This window comes from Patiria miniata, unplaced genomic scaffold (genome assembly GCF_015706575.1).
Source record: "Patiria miniata isolate m_02_andy unplaced genomic scaffold, ASM1570657v1 HiC_scaffold_9, whole genome shotgun sequence".
Lineage (NCBI taxonomy): Eukaryota > Metazoa > Echinodermata > Asteroidea > Valvatida > Asterinidae > Patiria > Patiria miniata.
This window is the reverse complement of record NW_024037076.1, coordinates 2,244,135-2,270,568: the sequence shown is the minus strand read 5'-3', so window position 1 is coordinate 2,270,568 and position 26,434 is coordinate 2,244,135. Positions and strand designations below refer to the sequence as shown.

The window sequence follows — 26,434 nt, the reverse complement described above, 5'->3', positions numbered from 1 at the left end:
CCTTGAGATGCTATCGTTTGGAAGAAAATAATCGTTGAAGGTGGTTGCGAGACCCCCAAAAATGCGCGTACTTTTTCCCTGTTCCCTCAAAATGTATCATGAGTAGGCCCCATCCACTGAGCTGACACTTCTTTAAGTTTGTTGTTATGCGCCCTTCTTATAAGATTTTGAGCAAAGGTTACACTTCAAACGAAATAAACAAAATATACAAAAACTAAATGACCGCAATATATATAGATATGAAAATTTGCAGATATAAAGCAAAAAGATCCGTGTGGCCTTGAGTTAACTGATGCCCTCACCCTACATTTTTTTTCCCCCCTCAAAGTTGGAGCTCGGAATCTGTATTATTTTACCTTTTTTGTGTTATTGATGTATTTTTTTCTTTTATTACTTTAATGTATTGTTAGCGTTCATGGAAAACCGTACAATATCCGCCAGGGTCTACGGCCGCTGCTCCCACACAGCGCTCCCAAAATCCCGCATTTTGACAAAAAGAAGACAACTTTGAAATGAAAAACGTAGAGCGGTAAATGCTTGAAAGCAGGGATAGTCATTAACCTATGCACCATTTGTCATCCATCATGGGTACTTGTGACATTGAAGAGACGGGTTTTTAAAGAGAGTTAGTGGCCTAATCGCTGCAGACAGTAGACTCGGTCTTGATTGTCTCGCTGGCCTTGGTGGTACGATTTTGCTCGCACGATACCACGATCAGCGGTGTATCACCCCAAACAGGGGCGGCAACCGCCAACCTCCCCCCCCCCAATCAGGGCTCAATTTCATGCCGCTGCTTAGCATTTTGACAGAGCCCTTGTCTTTTCCATAGATCCAAGGAGACCGTAAGCAGTAAGCACAGCAAATTCAAAGCTATAAACCTCGAAGGAAAATGTTGCTTGAATTAGTGACGTAAAAAAAACAATAGGAATCAATCTACCAGCACCTCCACGCCATTATTGTGTTTGCTTGCTGTAATGCTGTTGATCATTCGTGTTCACAAATAGCCACATAATGTCGAGAACTACCATTTTTTCGATGTCGAGATTTTCTCACTATTTCGCTTTAAAACATGGTGCTTTACCATTTTGAGCTGCTTCTGTAAGCAAGACATGATTTCTTAATAAGCAGTTTCACGGTAATATGCGCCATCTTGTTCGCGGGACAAAAAGAGCACGCGTTGCTAGACGCGGGCGCATTTTGGAATGACCGCCATAGATATAGAGTAAACCGCATGATGACTTGGAAGTTTTCCGTCATGCGTACACAGCAACGCGTGTAAAATTGCCCCGCCGGCAAGATGGCGCATATTACCGTGGAACACCTTATTACATTAATGATGCAAGGGGCAGGCATCTCAATTAGTGCATTTTGCGTTTTCACGAAGAGACACGAACTCATAGGTGCCCCTTGAACGCGCACAAAACGTATTGGACGGAAAGGCGTAAAAGTAGGTCAAGTGAGATTTTCGTGTTCACGAAGAGCCACACATTATCAGTTGCTCGCGCGTAACATGCGCGCTCCTTCCCTATGGAAAAACACGTTGAACAGAACGGGCCTAAATGTAGGAAACGAGGATTTTGGGTTTCACGAAGGGACACACATCTTTAGTAATTAATTTTGGCTAATTAACTATTGTGCTGATTCTAATTACTGGGTTTACATAAAAGTTTACCTTTCAAAGAATCATGTGAACGTTTTCTTACTGCATAAAGGTTCTGCAAGTATTTTTTGCAGTTTTAAAATTGGAGGAACTTCTCTTGCGGTAATCTCGAAAACGTTTTTTCCCTTCAAAATCCACATGTACTGTGGCTCTTCGTAAAAAACGGTGACAAATTGGGTACAGAACATAGTACTGGAGGGAGTGGGGCTGCGAATGAACTAGCGGGAAACCAGTCAAAATACTGCATGATTATAACAGCTTAATTGGCAACTGGTAACCACTACTGTTCAAGTGTGCTTAGGTTATTCCTGTGAAAAGTAACTAAGCTCCATGTAAATCACCCGGTTCATGCTGAGGGATTTAGAGGGGGATGGGGTCGGTTTGTACCGAATTGTTCTCGGACTTAAATTCCCTTTAAAAAAAACAAGCTCCGTAGCCATGAATCAGAAAAATAGTGAAATTTATTTCATTGATTGTAATATTGTATCATAGGCACTCCATACATATGTACCTGATGACAACACAGGTCACGGATTGACCTCCATTCAGTTGTTGAATAAACAGTCAGCCGAGCACCGTGTGTGTGTGTGTCTCCAGTGATTCCAAACATTAGATACAACAATTAAGTATAATTTTGGAAAATTGTTTTTGAATAATTATGAAGTAATTTGAATATTAATGTGGGACCTGCCCCATACAGCTCGTACACTTTCAACTGCAGTTTATTTTGCCTTGATACTTTGTTGCGTAGTTCTGTAACCACTTTTCCAAAGATAATTTGATTTCTACATAATTGGGTGGGGATCACTATCTAGTATTGCTTTATAAATTATCTTGAATCTTTTTGATATTGATTTAATGACAAATTCAATTTAGTTTAATTAACTACAAATATTTGTGTATTTTACCGCGCACGGATATATAAACTAGCCTACCGTGTTATTTGGTTCGCGGGATCTTGTCGAGTCCTGGCCTTCCTTTTATTCAATGGCTGAAGGCTATGTGATGCACACTATTCGGGCGGCAAATACGTCAGAAAACCTGAGTTCTGAAACTCCAGCCTGGTCCTGTTGACCATTAGGAATGTCTGCCCACCCCTCGGTGTCCACACGGATCCTGGTGTCCGGGTGAGTAGGGTTTTAGAGTGTTTGATATGTCCTTGCGACTGTATTTTGAATTTTTCGACTTTATTGTTTGTAACTTTTGTACATGCACGTATAGCGCGTTACGGTGCGCGCGCTGTACACATGGTACAGTGCTGGAAAGTAACTAGTATACAAATTTTGAATGCTTCGAGTGGTGTAGTAAAACTAGCCTCCCAAAGTGATCCATGGACATTTTATTTTCCCGAGGCGAAGCCGAGGGAAAATTTCGCTCGTACCCCCCCCCCCCCCCCCGCCCTGCAAACAGGACGCTGGGATACTCTGATGAATTCACGCTTTGATTGGTTGGATTTTGCGCGACCTGTGACCTGCGCGTCATCACGGTTATGACTCTGCAAGGTTTGAAACGGCCGTTAAGACTGATTTATTACTCTTTTATTCCAGTTTAGAGATGTTTTATTTTTGTTGAAAAGCTTGCAGGGCGGGGGGGGGGGGGGGGTACAAGCGAAAGGGAAAATAGAATGCTCCATGGATCACCGAGGGAGGCTAGTTTTACTTTATCACGAGATAAAACATTAAATATTTGTTTTATAATATTTCACCCACAGATTCTGCTTGGTTTTAATATTTTAATTATTTAAATCTGAACACAGTTCAAATAAACTTCAATTTCAATACAAACTTGGTGGAAAATGTATTTCTCTCTTCCAAACTACCCCTTTACGAAATGTTTGAACCCAACTCTGCGGCGCGCTTTTTTTGGAACAATACGCGCTACGCGCAACGCGCACACCAGAATGCATTTGCACACAAATACCGCGCCGTGGAAATAGTACTTTGGTTGCTAATGGTATAGTACTTTGGTTGCTACGGGTATAGTTCTTTTGGCCGTGCACAGAAAGATAGCAAAAATAGAAAGTGTCATGTGACTCGCTCTCGGCCAATCAAGACACAGAATCTGTGGGTGAGGTGTTATAATACTCGCTAGATAATCCCGCGCTCGCTAAACACTCGCGCGTTCACTAAATACTCGCGCGGTGCTGGCGCGTATAATGATTATAATTATATACGACTACGTTATATACTGATTTATGGGGTGTATATTTATTTGTTTGTTATGCTCTAATTGGTAATTGGAGGGAAGCAATAAAGAGTGGTGCGACTTAAAAGGTTGCTATTGACTATACTGTCGGTCCAGTCCATCCCTTACCGGAGGTTAATTTCTCCACTCTACAGAGGTCATCAAGGCCCCGCCCCCTAGCCCATTACATTAATTAATTCAGTCACGTGATATGTTTCACGGATGCGTATTAAGGTAAATAACTTTACTAGGCTGCGAAAGTCAATTGTTTGACAGGGGCAGGGCTGGGTAGAAGTATTTCGCCATTTTGCCTTGTGCTTTTAACTTCGCTTTTTTTTTTTACATTTCTCAAATTTGACAAAAATGTTCCTTGTTTAGAAGTGTATTTGTTGTCTGTGTATTCTACAGAATCGTGTTTTTCCGCCTCGGTGATGCGTGTACCTATGCCCGAAAACTAAGTTAAAAGTGGGAGGGTCTATTTCGAGTGTCGGGGGGGGGGGGGTTATTCCTCGCGTATTATCGGAGTTTACTGTCGTGATTTTACAGAAAAATACCCCCCAAAAATATATGGGAATTAATTTGCTCACCGTCCTTTGTTAAACTAAACATAAAAGACCAAATTTTGGCAAGGTTGCGGCGATTTTTTTTCCGCGCAAAAATGTAAGGAATTCAGTGGTGTGTTACTTCATTCGGTTCACTTATTATCTAGATAGGGAAGAATCAATGGTGAAAAAGAAATGAAAACAATACATTTGGAGAACACAAACCAAAAAAAATCCATAACAAAGAAAATTATGCTGATTTAAAAGTTTATTTACATTAAAAGAAATTCCCCGCACACCATATTAAACTTTGCGAGAAAAAAACTACTAATAAAACAAAAGCATTTACGGGCCTAGGCCTATAGGTTTGAAGTATTTTAGCTGTTTCTCACGTGTTTACACAGCGGACCAATATAGACTGAAATGGCTGAACAACAAAATTAATAACAAAAGTAGTCATGAAATCAAACCAAACCAAGCAAAACAAAAAACCAAACAAACAAAAATAAAACAAAAACAAAGGATACATAAAAATTGCCCAATGGAATAAATCGCCTTACAGTTTGTCCATTGGCAAATCGATCACATTAATTGTCAAGTTATTGTTTAATACACAATTTCATTTCTTTCTTGTAGGTTTTGAAATATTTCAGTTGAAGACGAAAATTGGCTATACCCGTTTTTTACAAAACAGCTGCCTCCAAAAAATATCTAAATTATGAGGAAATTTATGTCAAAAGTGGGAAAGCCCACCGGTCAGACTGGTAAGAATTGGGGCGAAACTAGGTCGTTCTGCGTATATCTGTCCCACTTGTAATTCTAAACAGAGAACATCTTTGTTGAACTGAACGGAAAAAAAATCATATGAAAATATCTAAAATATCTAGTTGTAGTATCATTTCGATAGATAAAAAAAGAGAGAAAAAACTAACACAATGACTTAAACAAATTGTAGTGGAAGTTAGACTTTGTTTTCAAATCGAAAATTTTGTTGAATATAGTATCAATTCCGACATTCAAGTCGGACGATGTAGTTTTTCCAGAAAGTTGTAGCAGAGCTATATTGTGCCTTGGATAAAACCAGAGAGAACAGAATACCATGCCAGATCAGTGTTGGTTTCCTGGCACGTGTGTAATGCAAACGACTTTTTAAACGACTTTTTTTAATCAAATACTTCGTTCGACTAAGAACTAATATATGCGTATACAATGATAAACACAATCTAAACTTAAAAGAAATGAACGAAAATCTGTTGGGTCTAAGCATGGGGCTCTGTTGAGTTCCGGTTTCATGTGATATTTTTATATCATTTCGTTTCCCACATCAACTATGCCAGGATTTAATGTTTAGTATCTCATATTGTTTGAAATGCAGTTATTAATGTCTTCGTTGAGAATGTGTGTTGAGCGGATCTTGTCTCATTTCGCCGAATGATTTCAAAGTATAAGAAAAAAAGCGACACCCCAAAAAGTCTACATGCGACGCAAATGAATAAATGTCATAGAATAGTACCCTAGTACCCTTTACCCAAAAACTTAAAAACTCATATTGGTCACGTGACTATCGCGTTTTATCGCTTTTGCCCGCACAGTGTCGAACACGACGGCTGTTTTAGGTTTAAATGATTTTCACTTGATTGGCATTGTACAGGAAATTGCCGACGTAAGCCTGTGCCTCCTCGTCGTACGCACCTCCCCAGTTGACGACCACAATGTACAGAGTTTTGTATGCCATGGGATCAGTCATGATGACGTTGCTAGTCAGCTGCTCGCCATTATGAGCAATGTTGTTCAAACCAACCTGCACAATGAAAACAAAACAAAAGAGATTACTCCCCATTGGCAAAAGAGGGCGCTTTTTATGAGCAATGCTCCACGGGCCTATTGCGGCGGTACCGTGAAAACGCAAAGGAACCAATGAGATTTCAGAATTGTGACTTTGCTGTCTTGACAAACACGTAAGTAGGGTGACTTTGATACAGTGATCGACCACACGTAAAATGTTGTTTCTACGTCACACTTACGTCACAGGGCAGTTTCTCGCAGATGTACTGCGTGTAGGTGCTCTCGCCGTCCGCAGACGTGACGGTGGACTCGGCGGTGAACGCGTGAGTTTCGGAGTTGCTGCACCAGGTATACTGGATCATGGCCTCCTGCTGATAGCTCAGGGAGACGGACGGATAGACGGACACCGACTCGGTCAGGGGGATCGGGACAGGCGAAAGTTCTTGGGGATTGAATCCCTTGATGCTCACGGTCTTGGGAAGCGGATGGTTTGGCACGTTAGCCTTGATTTGAAGTGCATTCAGGCTGTCCTGTATACAGAAGATAATTGATTAAAAGAAGAGCAACAACAACAAAACAAAACAAAGATTAAGGGCAGTCGTAGCCGTGAGTTGAAGATGTTTGAGTTGATAAATTATTATAATAAAAAACACATCAGACATTTTAGTTAGTTGATCAATTATTGAAAGAAAACATGACTGCTCAAAGAAAAACATTTGAACGGGCAAAATTCTTTTGTTTGTTTGTTTACCGGCTCAAAGAACTCTGCGTCTACGCCAAAGGCGATTCCGGAGACAGGGCCAGCCTTAGCAAGGATGATGATGTCATACTGGTTGGGCCAATGGTCGACCAGACAATACGGGGTTGGATAGCCGTTGCTATCCTTGTTCGTACACAACACTCCATCCTATTAAACACACGAACAAGTAAACAAACAAACAAACAAATGGGAATTAACATTCAAGAATGGGAATTAACATTCAGTAATTCTGCAGGTTGTGGGTTCGAGTCCAGCCTGGGGTAATGGGGCGTGTGCCCTTGGGCAAACACTTTGTCACTCATTGCTTCTCTCCACCCACTTTAGCGCGCAGACCTCGAAGTACGCGTGCAGTACGCTCTGTTTTAGCCAGTCAGCGTCGCCGTTTACATTATTCCCCACGGCCAGGGGTTGATGGAGGAACGCGCACGCGCCCATGGATGCGAGGCTGGTACGCAATGGCAGCGATGCATCGCGATCGCCCTCATGTGGTACAAGTTACATTGGGGAAACAGTCCCCTTTATTTCTAATTTGTGCAACCGATGTGATGTGCACATTGTAAAATATCAATTAACATGTTCCAAACTACTTATAACCGAGAAATTAAGTTGCCACTAAAAGTTAAGACAAAACTGCACGTTACAGGCTTTGGCCCACGGCCTATAGGGTAGAGCGTACGTGGTGGATTGGTCGATTGCAAAACATCTTACCTGATATTTGGAGTCGACAACCTCGTAATTCACGATGCCCTTGACGGGATCCCAGCCTGGGTTGTGATCGAGTTTCATGGTGACGTTCACGGCCTTCCCCATGGCATTGCCGCACAGCTCCCCAATGAACCACGTCTCCTCGTCCTCGGCCAGGGTCTCAGTCTTGGTGGTGCTGTACCGGATAATCGCCGGTACATAGAGCTGTCCGGCCTGTGTAGTGGCTGAAAAACAAAGGCAAGGCATAGTTTATGGGTTCATTGTTACACTACACCAACACAAATTGCAAAATGAGAAGAAAAAAAAAAACAATGGAAACGGGGACATTTTGTAGTGCGTTGCTAATAATTCGTCGGTTCAGTGTGTTACATCGCGTAGCTGCAATCGGCTGAATGAGAACGTGTCCCGGACGCTGAATTCGGGCGCAATTTAAACATGACTCGGCAACTTTTGAATTGAAATCGACATCCTAAAACAGTGTTTTCTCGGAATATACAGCATTCACTGAGCTGAAACTTCATCACGTTGTTAATTCTTTTATTTTGATTGAAACCAGTTCTGGCAGATTCGGAACCAGCCCCATCTTCACTTAAACAATTAAGCAAGGTTTTAGGCCAATAAAATCGATAGGTTTAAACATTTGCAATGAAGTGTGAAAGCCTGGACTGAACTTTAAAACCTAAAATCTGCAAAGAAAATCTATGATTTATCAAAAAATCCGAATTTCACAAAGAAACAAAGAAACAAACTTACGTTGCCCTGTTCTACGCCCGCCTATTAACTTCTGCAGCAAGTCGTCAAACTGAAGCAAAATTAACACCAACACACAATATTTGAATTTCAGTGCGAGATTTCAGAGTTTCACCCCAAAAAGGTTTAATGGCAGTCAGTAATTTTTTTCTTGCAATACATTATTTATTCCATTTTGAATGAGACATCAAACGAACAAAAAAATCGACCCACGTTTAACTTGGAAGATGTTTCACACCAGGCGCGGATCCAGAGTGGGGGTTTTGGGGGGTCGAAACACCCTCTGCTCTGACACGAAAATAATTTATAAGAATTATAGTAATAATAAAAAAGATGACATTCTGCAGGGGCTATTATCCGTATCTTTCGGGCCTGACCCCCCCCCCCCGCACAAATTCCTGGATCCGCCCCTGCACACCTTTCAAATTATTTCAGCCTCGATAATGTAGCGACCGGAAACCAGTCTACTCGCGGAAGCAACACAGAGTACAGAGGCATTATTTTCTTGAGAGATTTGCAGACAACTGCAGTAGACAAGTTGGGTTTTTGTCTTGGAAAGGAATCATATAAGTTGAAATTTCATCAAAAAGGAAAGCAAATCGAATAATTAAACACTGTGAAAAAGGATGGTCAACTATACATTTTTATTTCGAGCAGCTTGTTCTTTCACAGCTTTGCAACTTGCAAATAGAAATGAAAACTATGAAAAAGTATGCTCTGATGAATAACTTAAAATTTGTGAATAAACATAAATAGTCTGGCACCATCCCATTCAACAGTTTACAATGTAAACAGTACATTCAAGGAACACGATCAAAAATGGCTTCCTGGTAAATGAGGTATATTGATGCAGCTGCATCGCCTTGGTTATGTGCCATGAGTGACATCACAGTTGAGCTCATGAATATGGAAATCTGCATTAGCATATGCCCTATACACCAAAAAGTCACTAACAACTAGGGGGGAAATTGCATTATGAATATTGAAAATAGATGGTCATTTGAGTTGGATTTTAGGTCCAAAGTGAGGCTTGGGCAAGTCAGTGAGGCGAGTCGGTAAGTGTAGGGGTACAGAGAACTAAGTGAGTATTTCTACGTGAGTCATTAGCATGAAAAGTGCCCCTCCCCCCTCTCTTTTTTTTTAAAGAAGCCCGTTTGGCTTGAAAAAGGGTGTAATTGTGTAAAATGGCCGCGTGCAGGCTTGGAAAGTATCACCTTTTTGGGGGGTGGGGTAGTTTTTTTTTGGTGTGAATATCTATATATATAAGAGAGAAGTTTACTCGCCCCCGAGACGATGTTTGCTCCTGAAAGGATCGAGACCGCGGGCTCCCGCTGCGCGAAAATCGCTCCACGTCCGTGGAAAAATACGGAGGGTGTCTTCCGCCGGGTCGGACACTTCGGGTCGTCCTGATTTTCCCGTACGGACCGGCGATCCTTTTCGTCGATTTTTCGTGACTGCGTTTTTCGCAGGAATTTGCCGTCGTGTGCGCTTTCACGTTGACTGCCTGGCCGCCCCCTGTGCTGGCTTCTCTGCGTGTCTAGACTGTGCGAGGTCAGCGAGGTCAACGTAGGGGTTCCGTTTACGTGTTCTACTCAGCCGTTCTGCAAAAGCGTTCACCAAATTGTGTTATGGGGTGACCTTGGTAAAATATGTTTTCTCCATGGTGCGTGGCCACCAAGTGCCCCTATTCTTTCATATGCGCGGTCTGACCAATCGAAAGTCTACACTGCGTAGTATTTCCGGGCTATGCAAAGCTCTCAATGGCAACGCGTACTGCAGCCTGCTCCACACCCTGGAAACGAGGTCGCTATTTGCATGATTTGAAGCACAAGCATGTGAGTGACGTGTATAGTGCTCTGTTGCTTCCATCGTGTGTTAATACAGCTCCATGCTTCCACCAAGGCTGAGCGTTGTGAGTTCGCTGCCCGCCACAGTGTTGCGTTATAATTTCGGGGGCCTGTCTGGGATCAACGAAGGATCGATGCATTGCTTCAAACATCGAGATCTTAAACGCAGTCACACACAAAATCAACGAAAATGTGTCCGATCCGGCGGAAGACACCCTCCACATTTTTCCACGGACGTGGAGCGATTTTGGCGTCGCGAAAGACCGCGGTCTCAGATCGTTTCAGGAGCAAACATTTCTCGGAGGCCGAGTAAAATTTGCTCTTATATAGATGGTTGCCCCAAGTTGAATAACAGTTGACTCGACAAGTTCCTCGCAGACAGTCTCGCAAATTGTAAGACGTTCAAGTTTACGTTTGTTGAAGAGTCCAATATACTGAAACTTAATTATGACCTTCTTAATCAGCCTTCGCCTGTGTACTACGGCAAGCCTTTCAAGTACGTTTTCCCACAAATGCCACTACCTCACAAAATGCCAATTTAACAGAACGGGAACATTTACAGACTGTTGCCATGGTACATAATTGTTAGTGGTCAGAAATTGCCTCAGATCGCACCACAGAAATTGCTTTTCTATAACTGCATGTCTTCTCAACTAAATCCCCCAGTTACATTCATCTCCCCACATTTTCATCCCCAACTCTACGCCCTACCCGATCTATGATCGGGGAAATCAACGAGGGATCGATGCATTGCTTCAAATATTGTGGTCTTTGAACTATGTTGGGTTGGAATAACGAAGAGTGCATAAATAATAATATTGGCGGTTGTTGGCTGTTTGGCCTTGCTTATATTATGGTTGAACCATGCCAACTTGAATAAAATAGTTAAATCGACTTTTTCCTCGCAGGTCTCGCAAATTGTAAGAAGTTCAAGTTTACGTTTGTTGAAGAGTCCAATACTGTACCTTCATAATGACCTTCCTCCATGATTCAGACTATGTAATTTTATGGTAACACACTCAACATTTTTATTGCAAATGCCACCTTCACGTTTTATTCCATTATGATTTATTGTCAAAACAGTACAATCAGCCTTCGCCTGTGTACTATACGGTAAGTCTTTCAACTCAGTTTTCCCACATTAACAAACGCGACTGCCTCACAAAATGCAATTTAACAGACCAACGGGAAAATTTACAGACAGTTATACATGCCATGGTACATAATTATCATGGGCGCGGCGTCAATCGGTGGGGGACGGGGGACCCCCACCCCAACATTTTAAAGCGGGCAATATCGTTTGGTTCCCTACCCCCACTTTTTCTTCCCCGAATAAAAATTGTAGCCTACTATAATATTCTTTTAATCAGAACAGCTGATTCAATGACTCCAAACTCGAAAATGATGTTTAAAAGATGATCTTTTGTTTTACTATCGTACGTGGTCAGAAATTGCCTCAGATCGCGTCACCGTAAATTGCTTTTCTATAGCTACATGTCTTCTCAACTAAATCCCCCATTTACATTTAACTCCCCACACTTTCAACCCCAACCCAAAAATACGCCCTACCCGATCTATGATCGGGTAAATTAGCTTGTTTAGAAATATAATCGGCTTACCCACCAAATATTGAAAGGAAATGGAAAGATAAAGGACTAGACGATGATTTAATTTTTGTTTGAGAAACCCCAGTGATGACGGCTGACATGTTATTTGGCCCTGAACTTGGTAGATTTTGTGATGTTTGGAACGGAATATGGACACGGATTTGAGAGTAACTTTTTTATACAGGATCGCTTGTGATACAGTTGCCTGGTCCAAGACATACAATAACAGAGGGCGCTGTTCAACTATACTACCGATTTTACCATAAAGCTAGATCTGTTTCAATTGGGCTTGAATTGGGTCGATGCAACTGTAGAACGGGGACTGCATTAGACTGGTTCTGTAGGGCCAGCAAAACTGAGTAAAATACAGCATTTGTCATCAAGGTTGTTAATAATATTATGTGGGGCATAAAAAAGTGGTGTAAAGAATTAATCAGGTTTAGCTTACCTTAGAACGAGTGGATTCATGTCGACTGAGTGACAACCCAGACGCCAGCTGCAGGAACAGGCAACAAACGACAAACACACTAAGCTTGTTCATCTTGGCGAAGTAGTTGGTGGCTTTCCCTCTCGGAAGAAATTCGTCTGAAAAGTTATCGGAGGTTGAAGCTCGAAGGTGCAGACTGATCAAACTGGTCGAGGCCCCCCTCTTTTAAAGCCTCTGGCTTTCTTAACTCCGCCCCTGGGGTGACTGCAAAGCGTGACTTCCCTGCTAGGCCATTGGTCGATATCCACGTGACGTGGGTCTAGTGTTTTTACTTTCAACCAATCAGAAGGGAGGGTCTCTAGATGCGGGGGTGTGCGCCTCTAATTCCATGAATTCTCGTGACAAAGGAGTCCACAATGAGTGGGTTAGCTGTGGGCGGGTACCAGCATGCCAGCGACTTTGAACGTGGTTGAGCGGCCAACGTGACTTGATCGTGTAGTTGTCTACTACTGACGTGCACCAATCACGGTGTGGGATAGGCAGTATTTCGGGCAGCTGCCTCACTGGGGGAAAAGAAACCCTGACTTTGACAATACCGAGTCCAGCCCATACTCCATGGACTACTGTCTGGTCTTTGGGACTACTAAAGCATGACTCATCACGTGCTGGTCACGTGACTCAGTGAGTCCGGGGCAAAGAGGCAGTGGCGTAGCCAAGACTTTTTCAGTGGGGGCGCTGGGGGGGGGGGGGGGGGGGGGCTGGAACATTTCAATTTCATGGCGGGGCGTCATGTAGATCAATGATATTTTTTTTTAGAAACTCAACATCTCGGGGGGGGGGGGGGGCGACTGGGGGGGGGCGCCCACGGCCCCCCCCCCCCCCCCCGTAGCTACGCCACTGCAAAGAGGAATACAGGATGGCCCTGTGGAACCAGCCGAAAAGAGGGTCCAGAAAAAGTCGGAAAAAGTTGGAAATTGGGCGAAATCTCACGTGAAAATCGTTTTTTGACTAAATGAAGGGACAATACGTTAAAAATGAACTTTACTGAATTCAATAACTCAAGTTTCCGCTTGACGAGTGTCGTTTTCGGAAATATTTAAATTAGATGTATTTGGTTTAAATTCTAAGTCGGTCGGCTACTTGTTTCCGTGTGCTTCCCACGCACCCTTTTTCCTTCCACTTTTGCCCAATTTGTTTGCGTGGGGCTGATGGAGGTTGACATTAAACCTGCAACGACGCACCTTTTTTTTCTGTTTTCAAAAGAGCCGCCTCTGTCTCGCAAAAAAAAATTACATTATCCTGCCTGGTTTTGTTTGTTGGGCCCAGTTGCTAATACATGTACCTGTCATTGTCAATCACCGTGTCTCGTTCTTGGGAAGAGAGTTGGTCCGGAAAAAAAAGTTGAATAAAACTTACCACATTTCTGCACTGTCTGGTCTCTTTTGTGACAGGGGGATTTGTGTCCATTCTGTGTGTGGGAAGATAGCCTTGACTGTTCCATTTTTCAGACAGCTAAAAAAGTAAGTAAACACTTTTTCCAAAAAAAAAAAAGTAGAAAAAAGAGGGACGATTACAATATTGCCTGCTACCTGATGCATTGTGTTACCACGGGGTGCAGCTCCTTTGAATTGGATATGTTGTTAAGAAATTGTTTTTCGGGTGTTTTTGATGTTTTTTTTTATTGATCGATTTTTTGTTGTTAGGATGAGGGAGCAGCCTGTTTGAAATGAAATGATTTTCTGTTGTGTCTGATGTGGAGTGACGGTGAGTTTGATTGTTTTGTATTTTTTATATAAAAAAACAGCTTTGTGTCGTGCCGACGATTTGGGTATTTTACAAAACGGCAGACAGTAATTGAATCGGTTTATAGTTCATTTTCGGTTGACTTTAAAGTGAAAATACAACATTTGCAAACATCGAAAAATAAAACTACCAAATCATTTTGAAATACCTTGCTGGACTGTTAGTGAATGACAGTGTAAAGCATCCTGTAAAATCATGGCACCTGGTATACTGTCATTTTCAAGAAAAGTGGTATTTTTGTATCAATTTCCAACGCTGGTTGAAAAAAAAACGGGCTTTTTTTCAAATACTGGCCCCAATTGACCATCGCACTTGTTTGCAATCGATTACACACCTATGAACGGGTACAAGCCAGCTAGACTGGTTCCCTGACCTTACAATTCCCCAATGTATGTAAACTGCTCTGTTTCTTCTTATATGGAGTCAGGGAACCAGACTACAGGAAAATGGTTGTTTTTCTTGGTTGTTATTGCATTTTCGAGCCCAAAACCTCAAAAAAATTAGTGTAACTATATTTGCTATATATTTCCAGCCCCCCAATTCCATCCATTTCTGAAAATTACAGCAAAAACAAATGATGTATATTCCCTTTAAGCCATCATCGCCGCCAATGTGCTGCTTTGCGTAGCTCGACCATTATTGACGCACCGTCGATTGGAACTTCCAAAGGCACCGCCGCTTTATGATGTTTCAACAAGGTGCGTGGTTCTTACTGGCCGAGGAGTCAATCATTATTTTATCGCACACGACGCGCCGTCAAAAAGTTTGTTTGTGCAATGAAAGTTCTCATTGATGATGCGGCAGATATGACAATGTATCTTGTCTGTTGCACTTTATGCAACCCTGCGAGCCAGCCAATCGGAGTTAGAAATTGTGACGACATTTCAATCAGAAACGTGGACTAAGCTGTTGATTGGTCAATTTGCTCACATGGTTTTGTAAACCGAAGACCCGATAGAAAGCGCCCGCTGAATGGCCAGAATCTGGAGATCAAGACGCAGTCTTGTTTTGCTTGATCAATCGCCGAGGCTGCTCGCATATTTTGCTGTGCAAGGGGATAGACTAAGCCAACCGCGAAAGTTAGCCAACAAAATTCAAAATCGTCTACATTAATATTATGGGAGACTATTCCGTACCCATCCCATGCATAAACATCGTCGATCTTAAACGTATGTGCCTGCTTAGAACACATAGGAACATGGTGTTATTACCTGGAACCTTGTTTTTACCTTAACGAGAAAACCCTTGGTCAAAGTGAAGATAGGACTGATACCAAATAGCATGTGATGTGATTCCCCCTTTACTTGAGATAGTATCGTTTGGAAGAAAATAATCACTGAAGGTGGTTGCGAGACCCCAAAATTGTGCGTACGTTTTCTCTATACATTCTCTTAAAATATGCAGTATCCACTGAGCTTAAACCTCAACAGGTTATAGTTGTTTATATCAGTGTTGTAGTACTCGTACTCAGTACTCGGAAAAAAATACTCGACTACAACACTTGTTATTTAGCCTTCCCTTGGCCTTCGTGTTAAAGATTGTGAGCAATGTTTAAACGAAAAAAATGCACGAAAAGTATCTTAATGTAACTATGAACATTTGCAGAGCTGAGCATTAAACAAGACTCAAGCCGTGGCCTTGATAAAATGCTCCCCGCCATTTTGCTTTCAAGTTGGGGTTCAGCATCATTTATTTTTTTAACCTTTTCTATCATTTATTTTTCTTTTAATGTATTGTTAGTATTCTTGGAAAACGTACAATATCCGACAGGCTCTATTGCCGCTGCACCCACCGAGAGCTCCCCAAATCCCACTCTTGAAAAAAAGCAGTCAACTTTGAAAAGAAAGAACTTAAAGTGGTAAATATTTGAAAGCCAGGATAGTCAGTAACCCTATGCACTATTGCTCATCAATCATGCATACTTATGACATTGGAGAGCCTTAATAAAGAAGAAGAGTTCTTGCCTGAATCCCCACAGAGGGTCAACATTATTGTTGACTGATTTTATGTGGAATCTCCGGATTTGCCGTCTATATAACACCATGGCTACCAGCTCTAAAACATCAGATAGCGATGAATTTTAGACATTTTCAGCAAACGTGTAAAATTAATAAGGACATGGGGGAGGTGATTTCTCTGGTACAGGTCTCTGTAATCAGAGCTTACTGTGGAACTTGTACAGGACAAAAAGAAAGAAGATAATGCCATAAGGGTTGGGGGTTGACACCCCCACCCCCGCTCAGCCGTTGACTAAGTTATGAAGCTATAAGGAAATGGGACCAAAAACAATGAATGGAATATGCTAAAGTTGCTAAATTTATTCTCAAATTAATTGCCTTATGCAGGGGAAGCATCGTAGATTTTCAAAACAAATTCTGGGGCATGCCCCCGGACCCACCAATAGAAAGCATTCACTCAACCCCTATTTATAATCAACTCCTCCCCCCCCCCCGTTTCATGAGAGCTATAGATCAACCCCCCCCCCCCCCCGATTGCTCAGGGATTTGCTTTGCTGACAAAATCTTGAAAACACAAAAATATTAGACCACTTATTTGCAGCGTTTCGGTGCTTTTTTTCCCGCTTAAATGTAAGTACTTCTTCCCGGAATTTAGTGGTGTGATGTTACTTTGATAATTCGGTTCACTAGATACGGGAAGAATCAATGAGTAACAAAAAACAAACAAACAAACGAACACCCCCACACAAACACAAACACAAACATTACCATTGGAGCACAAAGACCAAAAAACTCCACAACAAGGACAATTATACTGTTTTAAAAGTTTATTACCTCAAAAGAAGTTCACGGTTCACCATTATACTTTGCGGGAAAAAAAATGATAATAAAACAAAAACGTTTTCGGGTCTAAATGCTAGAAGTCATTTAGCTGTTCTTACGCGTGTGCACAGCGGACCAACATAGACTAAAACGGACGAAGAACAATCTTAAAAACAAAATTGAGTCATTAAATCAAACCAAACCGAGCCAAACAAAATGAAACAAGCAAATAATAAAAACACAACAAAAACAAAGAATGTATACCAATTGGCTAAGTGGAATAAATCGCCATACAGTTTTGTCTATTGCTCACTTGCCGGTATTAAATTGGCATATCGATCACAATATTGTAAAGTTATTGTTTAATACACAATTTCATGTCTTTTTAGTAAGTCTTGAAATATTTCAGTTGAAGAAAATATGTCGATACCCGATTTTTTTACCAATCGACTGGTAACAAAACAGCTGCCCCCTAAAAAAAAAAAAAAATAAGAGGAAACTTTATTCAAAAGTGGCAAAACCAAATAATTAGAGTGGGTAAGAATTGGGGCCAAAATAATTCTTTATTTCACTTCTAATGCTAAAAATGGAAAATCTTTGTTAAACGGAAAAAAAATAACATGAAAATATCTAAAATATCTACGATAGTATAATTCTAGTAGATTCAAAAGAAAGAAACTAACACTTAGAAGAAAAAAAATTGCAGTGGAAGTTAGAGTTTGTTTTCAAATCGAAAATTTGTCAAATTTGGTTCAATAGTATCCGCCATTTTGTTTTGCCCGCGACACGACGGCTGTTGTATGTTTACGCAATTTTGTCTTGTTTTGCATGGTACATGAAATTGCCGACGTAATTTTCTGAGTCTTCGTCGTACGCACCTCCCCAGTTGACGACCACAACATACAGATCACTGTTTACTATTGGGTCAGTCGCGATGACGTTGCTGGCCTGTTGTTCGCCATTATGAGCGATGTTGTTCAAACCGACCTACACAAGGAGAAAAAAACCAACAGATTACTTCCTATTGGCAAAAGAGGGCGCTTGTTATGGGCAATACACTGGAGTAGTCTTGGGTCCGGGCCAGACTGAATTTTTATGTTTCCCTAACGCGCAGACTACTCATTTGAAAGTGCAGCCAAGCTGCAGCGGGGCGGTAGATGGCGCTATTAAGAAAGCGAATTTTGTTTCATCTTGATGAAGCACAATCCAAATATTAGTTTCCTTGTTATGCCTTTGACCATGTAGGCTTCATGTTTGTCTAAAATACGGACTAAAACAATTTGCTCTCTACTTTTGTGTTATGACCTATGACGTATACACCTCGTCCAATATACGAGGGAACTGCATTCCGCGCAACGCGTGAATTTGCCTGAAAAGTATTAGCCAATCGGAATGCATGTGGGCGGTACCGTCAAGATGCAAAGCAACCAATTACATTTCAGAATTTGCTGTCTTTATAAACACGTGAGTAGGGCGACCACATTGATATAATGGGCGACCAAATGTTGAATGGTGGTCTGACGTCACACTTACATCACACGGCAATGTGTCGCAGATGTACTGTGCGAAGCTGCTCTCGCCGTCCGCAGACGTGACGGTGGACGAGACCGAGAACACGTGAGCCTCCGTGTTGCTGCACATGGAGAATTTGATGATGGCCTGCTGCTGATAGGCCAGGGAGACCGCCGGGAAGACGGACACCGTCTCGGTCAGGGGGATTGGGTATGGAGGAAGTGATAGGGGATCGAATCCCTTCATCAGGCTCAGGATCGTGGGCAATGCACGGCTCGGTATGTTAGCTTTGACCTGAAGTGCAGCTGGGCTGCCCTGTAGATGGAAAAGACATTATTTAAAGGAAAACAGAGTAACAAACAAACAAAGTAACAAGCAAACACCCCCAACAGCCCAACAAACAAACAAACAAATACCCAATAAACAACCAAACAAACAAACAACCACCCCAAAACCCCAACAGACTAACACCCCCGACAAACACCCCAACAAACTAAAAAGCACTCAGGGAGCGCAAACCTCCGCCAAGGCTAACAAATTCCGTGCCACGCACACGAAGCTGCTCAGTTGCACACAGAGGTTCATGGTCTCTACACATAGCATATTCGCACATACAACAGGGTAAAGAATCCTTAAAAAAATGTCCTGCATCCAGACCCAGATCCGGATCACTTCCAAAATCTAATCAAGTTGTGTACTTGTACCAAGGACCACCCCTAAAACAATTTGCATGCAAATCCGTCCATAGCTTTTTGAGTTATCTTGTTAACAGACAAACCAACCAACCAACAAACAAATCCGATGAAAACATAACCTCCTTGGCGGAAGTAATAATGGCTGTTGCCGTGATTACCTGCTCAAAGATCTCTACCGCTAAGCTCAAGGCGATTCCGGAGACAGGGCCAGCCTTAGCAAGGATGATGATGTTATGCTCGTTGGGCCAAGATTCTATCAGGCAATGTGGGGTTGCATCGCCGTTGCTATCCTTGTTCGTGCACAACACGCCACCCTGACACGGAATGCATGTAGTAAAAATAGAAGTAGGATTTAACATTTAAGATAAATTAGTGTATTTTTTACTGAGCACTGTGACTTCAGTGCCATGGCCTTGGCCTTGTGGTTTGGAGCATTGAACTTGTGGTCGGTAATTCTGAAGGTTGTGGGTTCGAAACCAGCCTGGGGTTGCGATGCGTGTGCCCGGGCTCAGTTAGAAAACAGAAGGGACGCTCATTGTTTGCCAATAGATTGATCCAGTAGGCCCCGCCCACAGCACACAATTATTGTAATTTTTATTGAGCACGGAGAGCTCAGTGCCTTGGCCTTGTGGTTGGAGCATTGAACTTGTGGTCGGTAATTTTGAAGGTTGTGGGTTCGAAACCAGCCTGGGGTTGCGGTGCGTGTGCCAGGGCTCAGTTGGAAAAACAGAAGGGACGCTCATTTTTGCCAATAGACCGATCCGGTAGGCCCCGCCCACAGCACACAATTATTGTAATTTGTATTGAGCACGGAGAGCTCAGTGCCTTGGCCTTGTGGTTGGAGCATTGAACTTGTGGTCGGTAATTCTGCAGGTTGTGGGTTCGAAACCGATCAAGTAGGCCCCGCCCACAGCACACGTTGGCAACAAAGCTTTTAGTGGATTATTGCAAAACAGTTTTACCTGGAAGAAGGAGTCGATAACTGCGAAATTAACGACGCCTTTGACTGGCTCCCAACCCAGGTTGTTGTTCAGGACCATGGTAACGTTGATTGCTTTCCCCACGGTGTTGCCGCCGCACAGCTTCGCAACAAACCACGTTTCCTCGTCCTGGGCCAAGCCTTCAACATGGAAGGTACTGTACCGGATAATCGTCGGTACTGTCAGCTGCTCGGACACTGTAGTGGCTGGAAAAACATATATATATTTGATTTTTTAAGCTGTGGCAGGAGCTTCTTTTTGTTACATATTTTGGTGGTCAGTCCGTCGGACTGTCCGTCCTCGAAAATCGACCAAAAATATTGACCAAAAATAAGTTTGCAAGCGGGGGAACATTTTAAAACTCGATCAAACCCATTTCTCCTGGCATATTCGGAGCTAGCGTATCTTCACTTTATCGTTAAGCAAGATTTTAGGCCAATATAATAGATAGGTTTAAAATTTTGCTTTGAAGTTTGAATGCTTGGACTTAGTTTTAGAACTCAAAATCTGATTAAAACAAAATCTATTAAGAATTTTAAATAGCCCAAATTTTTTTGTTTTTGTTGCAGTGGTTATTATTATTTTTTTTTACCGATACTGAAAACAACTATAAACCAAGAAACAAACTTACACCGCCCTGTTTTAGGCCCGCCTAACTTCCGCCGCAAGTCGTCAAACTGAAGCAAAATAAACAAAACAAAATATTTCAGTGGGAGATTTCAGAGTTTCACCACAAAAAGATTTGTAAATCGTATTTTTTTTTCTAGCAATAAACAATTTATTCCATTTTGAATGAGACATGACACCGAACGAAAACAAAACTCGACCCACGTTTTGGACGATTTTTTTTGGTTTCTCACATTTCGAATTATTTCAGAATCGAAAAATGTTCCATGCTTTTCTTAACATCTGATGGCGCTGTTGCTGTGATATCATTTCAGGAAGACACTGTTTAGTTTAAGGTTTTTCTGTTCAAATTGTGAACCCCAAATTTACCCATTGACCACATTTGTGAGATTTAACATGGCGGATTCTGCATTTCCCGAAGGGGGTGTCATTGAATATATTTATTAAGTTTGTACATTATGTTTGCTCTTTTAACTTACTGTCATGTACTGAAACATCAATGAATCTATAAAATATAATAGAAAATTACCATAACAAAAAATTTCAAAATTCTTGTGACTGTTGGTGCATCTGTATCGCTGAGGTTATCTGCCTTGAATGGCACCATAGTTTAGCTAATGAATATGGAAGCTTTTATCATCATAAACACCAAAAAGTCACACATAAAAACACCCTAGAAAAATGGCAATATGAACATTGAAAATGAACTTAAATTAGGCACAAAATGTGCGTGTGTTTGAATGGTTGCAAAATAATATGCATGGTTCCTCAAAATATTCTATTACGTGGGCCCTCTCATTTTTGCCGAAGTTTCGGTTTTTTCTAGTTATCTGTTTCAGCAAATCAGCCGAAAAGAGCTCTTGTTTTCGTTGAGATTTTTGTTTAGCTGTGTCCGCATTTTTCTGAGGCTTATAGGTCTGATTAAGTTGTATTTTCAAATAGTTGACATGTACCTAGTATACCGGGATGTGTTATAGATAAACATGTAAGTGACCTCATCATGACCTCATCCGAACATGTCGAAGTGGGGTGAATTATTAATCAGGTTTAGCTTACCCTAGAACGAGTGTCTTCGCGGCGACTTAATGGGAGTGAGACCCCAAACGTCAGCTGCAGGAACAGGCAACAAACGACCAACACACGAAAATGGTTCATCTTTCTTCGTTACTTTAGTTGCAAAAATGTATACCGAATCACGGCGTGTTATATTCTCGCTGGCAAAAAAAACCCGACTTTGACTAGTGCGAGTGTAGACCATAGGGCATGGTCTCTACTGAAGCATGGCCCATTGAGTGCTCACCACGCGACGACAGCGTGTGAACGCGATACTCACAAAAGTTTCTGATCGGAATGAAGGCTGGGAAGCCATGCGTCAATTCGTGACAAGCAGACGGGGACCTTGTTGTTAATAAACGGGCAGGATTTTTTGCGGCTAAACGGCGGTCGATGATGTACGATTCATTTCGCGACTTTCAGGGTTAGTTTTCAGACAGTGCTTTGGCCAGAAGTACGGCGGCAACGTTAACGCTTCCCGAGTGCCGCCTAAAGATTCAATCCCCGTGCTTTTTTCGAGTTTCATCTCGAACATTAGATTCTGCTTCTAAATTGCTATTTTTCTAGCAATACAAAAGTTATTTTTTTTACTTTTGAATGACACATCGACCAAAAAAAAATCGGCCTATGTCAAGTTATTTAATTGAAACTTTACAATTTCGAATTATTGGCTGCCATACAATTACTAATTTTGTTTTCGCAGGATGGGCTGGTTCCCGCCCCACAATCAGTATAGATAATGTACGGACGGGGAGCCAGTCTGACCGCAAAGCGGATCTGTTTCTGCCAGAATCTTGCTTTCATCCTTCCTATAATTTTAACATCTCAGTTTAATCTTGAACTGTTTTTTAATGTTGGACCCTGGGCTACTCTCCTGCTGTTTAAAAAGGTCACAAACGGTCACAGTTTCCTTCCACTTCCCCTGGTATACTTTTAACACGCCAAGATTGACCCAAGTAACAGCAAGGCACAGAATGCATGTTTCCATATAGGAGTTAATATCATGGAAGTATTCCTTAACAATCCAACACACAGATGTGTGATCTTCAGAAACGTATGTACCTGCTTAGAACACAGGAGCATTTTGTAATTACCCGTAAACGTACCTACCGATGTAACTAGAAAAGTGAAGATAGGACTGATACCAAATACCGTGTGATGCGATTCCACCTTGAGATGGTATCGTTTGGAAGAAAATAATCGTTGAAGGTGGTTGCGAGACCCCCAAAAATGCGCGTACTTTTTCCCTGTTCCCTCAAAATGTATCATGAGTAGGCCCCATCCACTGAGCTGAAACTTCTTTAAGTTTGTTTTTATGCACCCTTCTTAAGATTTTGAGCAAAGGTTACACTTCAAACGAAATAAACTAAATGACCGCAATATATATAGATATGAAAATTTGCAGATCTAAGCAAAAAGATCCGTGTGGCCTTGAGTTAACTGATGCCCTCACCCTACATTTTTTTCCCCTCAAAGTTGGAGCTCGGAATCTGTATTATTTTACCCTTTTTCAGTTATTGATATATTTTTTCTTTTATTACTTTAATGTATTGTTAACGTTCATGGAAAACCGTACAATATCCGCCAGGGTCTACCGCCGCTGCTTCCACACAGCGCTCCCAAAATCCCGCATTTTGACAAAAAGAAGACAACTTTGAAAAGAAAAACGTAGAGCGGTAAATGCTTGAAAGCGGGGATAGTCATTAACCTATGCACCATTTGTCATCCATCATGGGTACTTGTGACATTGAAGAGACGGGTTTTTAAAGAGAGTTAATGGCCTAATCGCTGCAGACAGTAGACTCGGTCTTGATTGTCTCGCTGGCCTTGGTGGTACGATTTTGCTCGCACGATACCACGATCAGCGATGTATCACCCCAAAAATGGGCGGCAACCGCCAACCTCCCCCCCCCCCCGAATCAGGGCTCAATACATGCCGCTGCTAAGCATTTTGACAGAGCCCTTGTCTTTTCCATAGATCCAAGGAGACCATAAGCAGTAAGCACAGCAAATTTAAAGCTATAAACCTCAAAGGAAAATGTTGCTTGAATTAGTGACGTAAAAACAATGGGAATCAATCTACTAGCACATCCACGCCATTATTGTGTTTGCTTGCTGTAATGCATCTCAATTAGTGCATTTTGCGTTTTCACGAAGAGACACGAACATAGGTGCCCCTTGAACGCGTACAAAACGTATTGGACGGAAAGGCGTAAAAGTAGGTCAAGTGAGATTTTCGTGTTCACGAAGAGCCACACATTATCAGTTGCTCGCGCGTAACATGCGCGCTCCTTCCCTATGGAAAAACACGTTGAACAGAACGGGCCTAAATGTAGGAAACGAGGATTTTGGGTTTCACGAAGGGACACACATCTTTAGTAATTAATTTTGGCTAATTAACTATTGTGCTGATTCTAATTACTGGGTTTACATGAAAGTTTACCTTTCAAAGAATCATGTGAACGTTTTCTTACTACATAAAGGTTCTGCAAGTATTTTTTGCAGTTTTACAATTGGAGGAACTTGTCTTGCGGTAATCTCGAAAACTTTTTTTCCCTTCAAAATCCACATGTACTGTGTGGCTCTTCGTAAAAAACGGTGACAAATTGGGCACAGAACATAGTACTGGAGGGAGTGGGGCTGAGAATGAACTAGCGGGAAACCAGTCAAAATACTGCATGATTATAACAGCTTAATTGGCAACTGGTAACCACTACTGTTCAAGTGTGCTTAGGTTATTCCTGTGAAAAGTAACTAAGCTCCATGTAAATCACCCGGTTCATGCTGAGGGATTTAGAGGGGGATGGGGTCGGTTTGTACCGAATTGTTCTCGGACTTAAATTCCCTTTAAAAAAAACAAGCTCCGTAGCCATGAATCAGAAAAATAGTGAAATTTATTTCATTGATTGTAATATTGTATCATAGGCACTCCATACATATGTACCTGATGACAACACAGGTCACGGATTGACCTCCATTCAGTTGTTGAATAAACAGTCAGCCGAGCACCGTGTGTGTGTGTCTCCAGTGATTCCAAACATTAGATACAACAATTAAGTATAATTTTGGAAAATTGTTTTTGAATAATTATGAAGTAATTTGAATATTAATGTGGGACCTGCCCCATACAGCTCGTACACTTTCAACTGCAGTTTATTTTGCCTTGATACTTTGTTGCGTAGTTCTGTAACCACTTTTCCAAAGATAATTTGATTTCTACATAATTGGGTGGGGATCACTATCTAGTATTGCTTTATAAATTATCTTGAATCTTTTTGATATTGATTTAATGACAAATTCAATTTAGTTTAATTAACTACAAATATTTGTGTATTTTACCGCGCACGGATATATAAACTAGCCTACCGTGTTATTTGGTTCGCGGGATCTTGTCGAGTCCTGGCCTTCCTTTTATTCAATGGCTGAAGGCTATGTGATGCACACTATTCGGGCGGCAAATACGTCAGAAAACCTGAGTTCTGAAACTCCAGCCTGGTCCTGTTGACCATTAGGAATGTCTGCCCACCCCTCGGTGTCCGCACGGATCCTGGTGTCCGGGTGAGTAGGGTTTTAGAGTGTTTGATATGTCCTTGCGACTGTATTTTGAATTTTTCGACTTTATTGTTTGTAACTTTTGTACATGCACGTATAGCGCGTTACGGTGCGCGCGCTGTACACATGGTACAGTGCTGGAAAGTAACTAGTATACAAATTTTGAATGCTTCGAGTGGTGTAGTAAAACTAGCCTCCCAAAGTGATCCATGGACATTTTATTTTCCCGAGGCGAAGCCGAGGGAAAATTTCGCTCGTACCCCCCCCCCCCCCCCCCCCCCCGCCCTGCAAACAGGACGCTGGGATACTCTGATGAATTCACGCTTTGATTGGTTGGATTTTGCGCGACCTGTGACCTGCGCGTCATCACGGTTATGACTCTGCAAGGTTTGAAACGGCCGTTAAGACTGATTTATTACTCTTTTATTCCAGTTTAGAGATGTTTTATTTTTGTTGAAAAGCTTGCAGGGCGGGGGGGGGGGGGGGGGGTACAAGCGAAAGGGAAAATAGAATGCTCCATGGATCACCGAGGGAGGCTAGTTTTACTTTATCACGAGATAAAACATTAAATATTTGTTTTATAATATTTCACCCACAGATTCCGCTTGGTTTTAATATTTTAATTATTTAAATCTGAACACAGTTCAAATAAACTTCAATTTCAATACAAACTTGGTGGAAAATGTATTTCTCTCTTCCAAACTACCCCTTTACGAAATGTTTGAACCCAACTCTGCGGCGCGCTTTTTTTGGAACAATACGCGCTACGCGCAACGCGCACACCAGAATGCATTTGCACACAAATACCGCGCCGTGGAAATAGTACTTTGGTTGCTAATGGTATAGTACTTTGGTTGCTACGGGTATAGTTCTTTTGGCCGTGCACAGAAAGATAGCAAAAATAGAAAGTGTCATGTGACTCGCTCTCGGCCAATCAAGACACAGAATCTGTGGGTGAGGTGTTATAATACTCGCTAGATAATCCCGCGCTCGCTAAACACTCGCGCGTTCACTAAATACTCGCGCGGTGCTGGCGCGTATAATGATTATAATTATATACGACTACGTTATATACTGATTTATGGGGTGTATATTTATTTGTTTGTTATGCTCTAATTGGTAATTGGAGGGAAGCAATAAAGAGTGGTGCGACTTAAAAGGTTGC

General features: G+C 41.8%; 2 protein-coding genes across 2 annotated transcripts; both read right to left on the bottom strand.

The window, feature by feature from the left end:
* Positions 1-4,636: 4,636 nt before the first annotated feature.
* On the bottom strand, positions 4,637-12,841 carry LOC119720751. The gene is made up of 6 exons (XM_038190583.1): positions 12,289-12,841; positions 8,390-8,438; positions 7,640-7,860; positions 6,923-7,078; positions 6,411-6,701; positions 4,637-6,187 (listed from the first exon to the last, which is right to left on the bottom strand). The coding sequence occupies exons 1-6, from the start codon at positions 12,379-12,381 to the stop codon at positions 6,005-6,007; spliced, it is 993 nt and encodes a 330-aa protein (XP_038046511.1). The 5' UTR covers positions 12,382-12,841; the 3' UTR covers positions 4,637-6,004.
* Positions 12,842-16,840: 3,999 nt separating this feature from the next.
* LOC119720749 lies at positions 16,841-22,006 on the bottom strand. Its single transcript, XM_038190581.1, has 6 exons — positions 21,721-22,006; positions 20,669-20,714; positions 20,020-20,243; positions 19,216-19,371; positions 18,384-18,677; positions 16,841-17,837 (listed from the first exon to the last, which is right to left on the bottom strand). The coding sequence occupies exons 1-6, from the start codon at positions 21,817-21,819 to the stop codon at positions 17,655-17,657; spliced, it is 1,002 nt and encodes a 333-aa protein (XP_038046509.1). The 5' UTR covers positions 21,820-22,006; the 3' UTR covers positions 16,841-17,654.
* Positions 22,007-26,434: the final 4,428 nt, after the last annotated feature.

Bases quoted from the DNA above. Each gene is read 5' to 3' on its own strand.
- LOC119720749 (XM_038190581.1), bottom strand. From the start codon at position 21,819: ATGAACCATTTTCGTGTGTTGGTCGTTTGTTGCCTGTTCCTGCAGCTG. The intron at 20,715-21,720 runs GTAAGCTAAACC...ATTTTGCTTCAG, and splicing joins GCGAAGACACTCGTTCTAGG to TTTGACGACTTGCGGCGGAA. The intron at 18,678-19,215 runs GTAATCACGGCA...TTCCATCTACAG, and splicing joins CGGTAGAGATCTTTGAGCAG to GGCAGCCCAGCTGCACTTCA.
- LOC119720751 (XM_038190583.1), bottom strand. From the start codon at position 12,381: ATGAACAAGCTTAGTGTGTTTGTCGTTTGTTGCCTGTTCCTGCAGCTG. The intron at 7,079-7,639 runs GTAAGATGTTTT...TGTGTTTAATAG, and splicing joins TTGTCGACTCCAAATATCAG to GATGGAGTGTTGTGTACGAA. The intron at 6,188-6,410 runs GTAAGTGTGACG...TTCATTGTGCAG, and splicing joins GCGAGAAACTGCCCTGTGAC to GTTGGTTTGAACAACATTGC.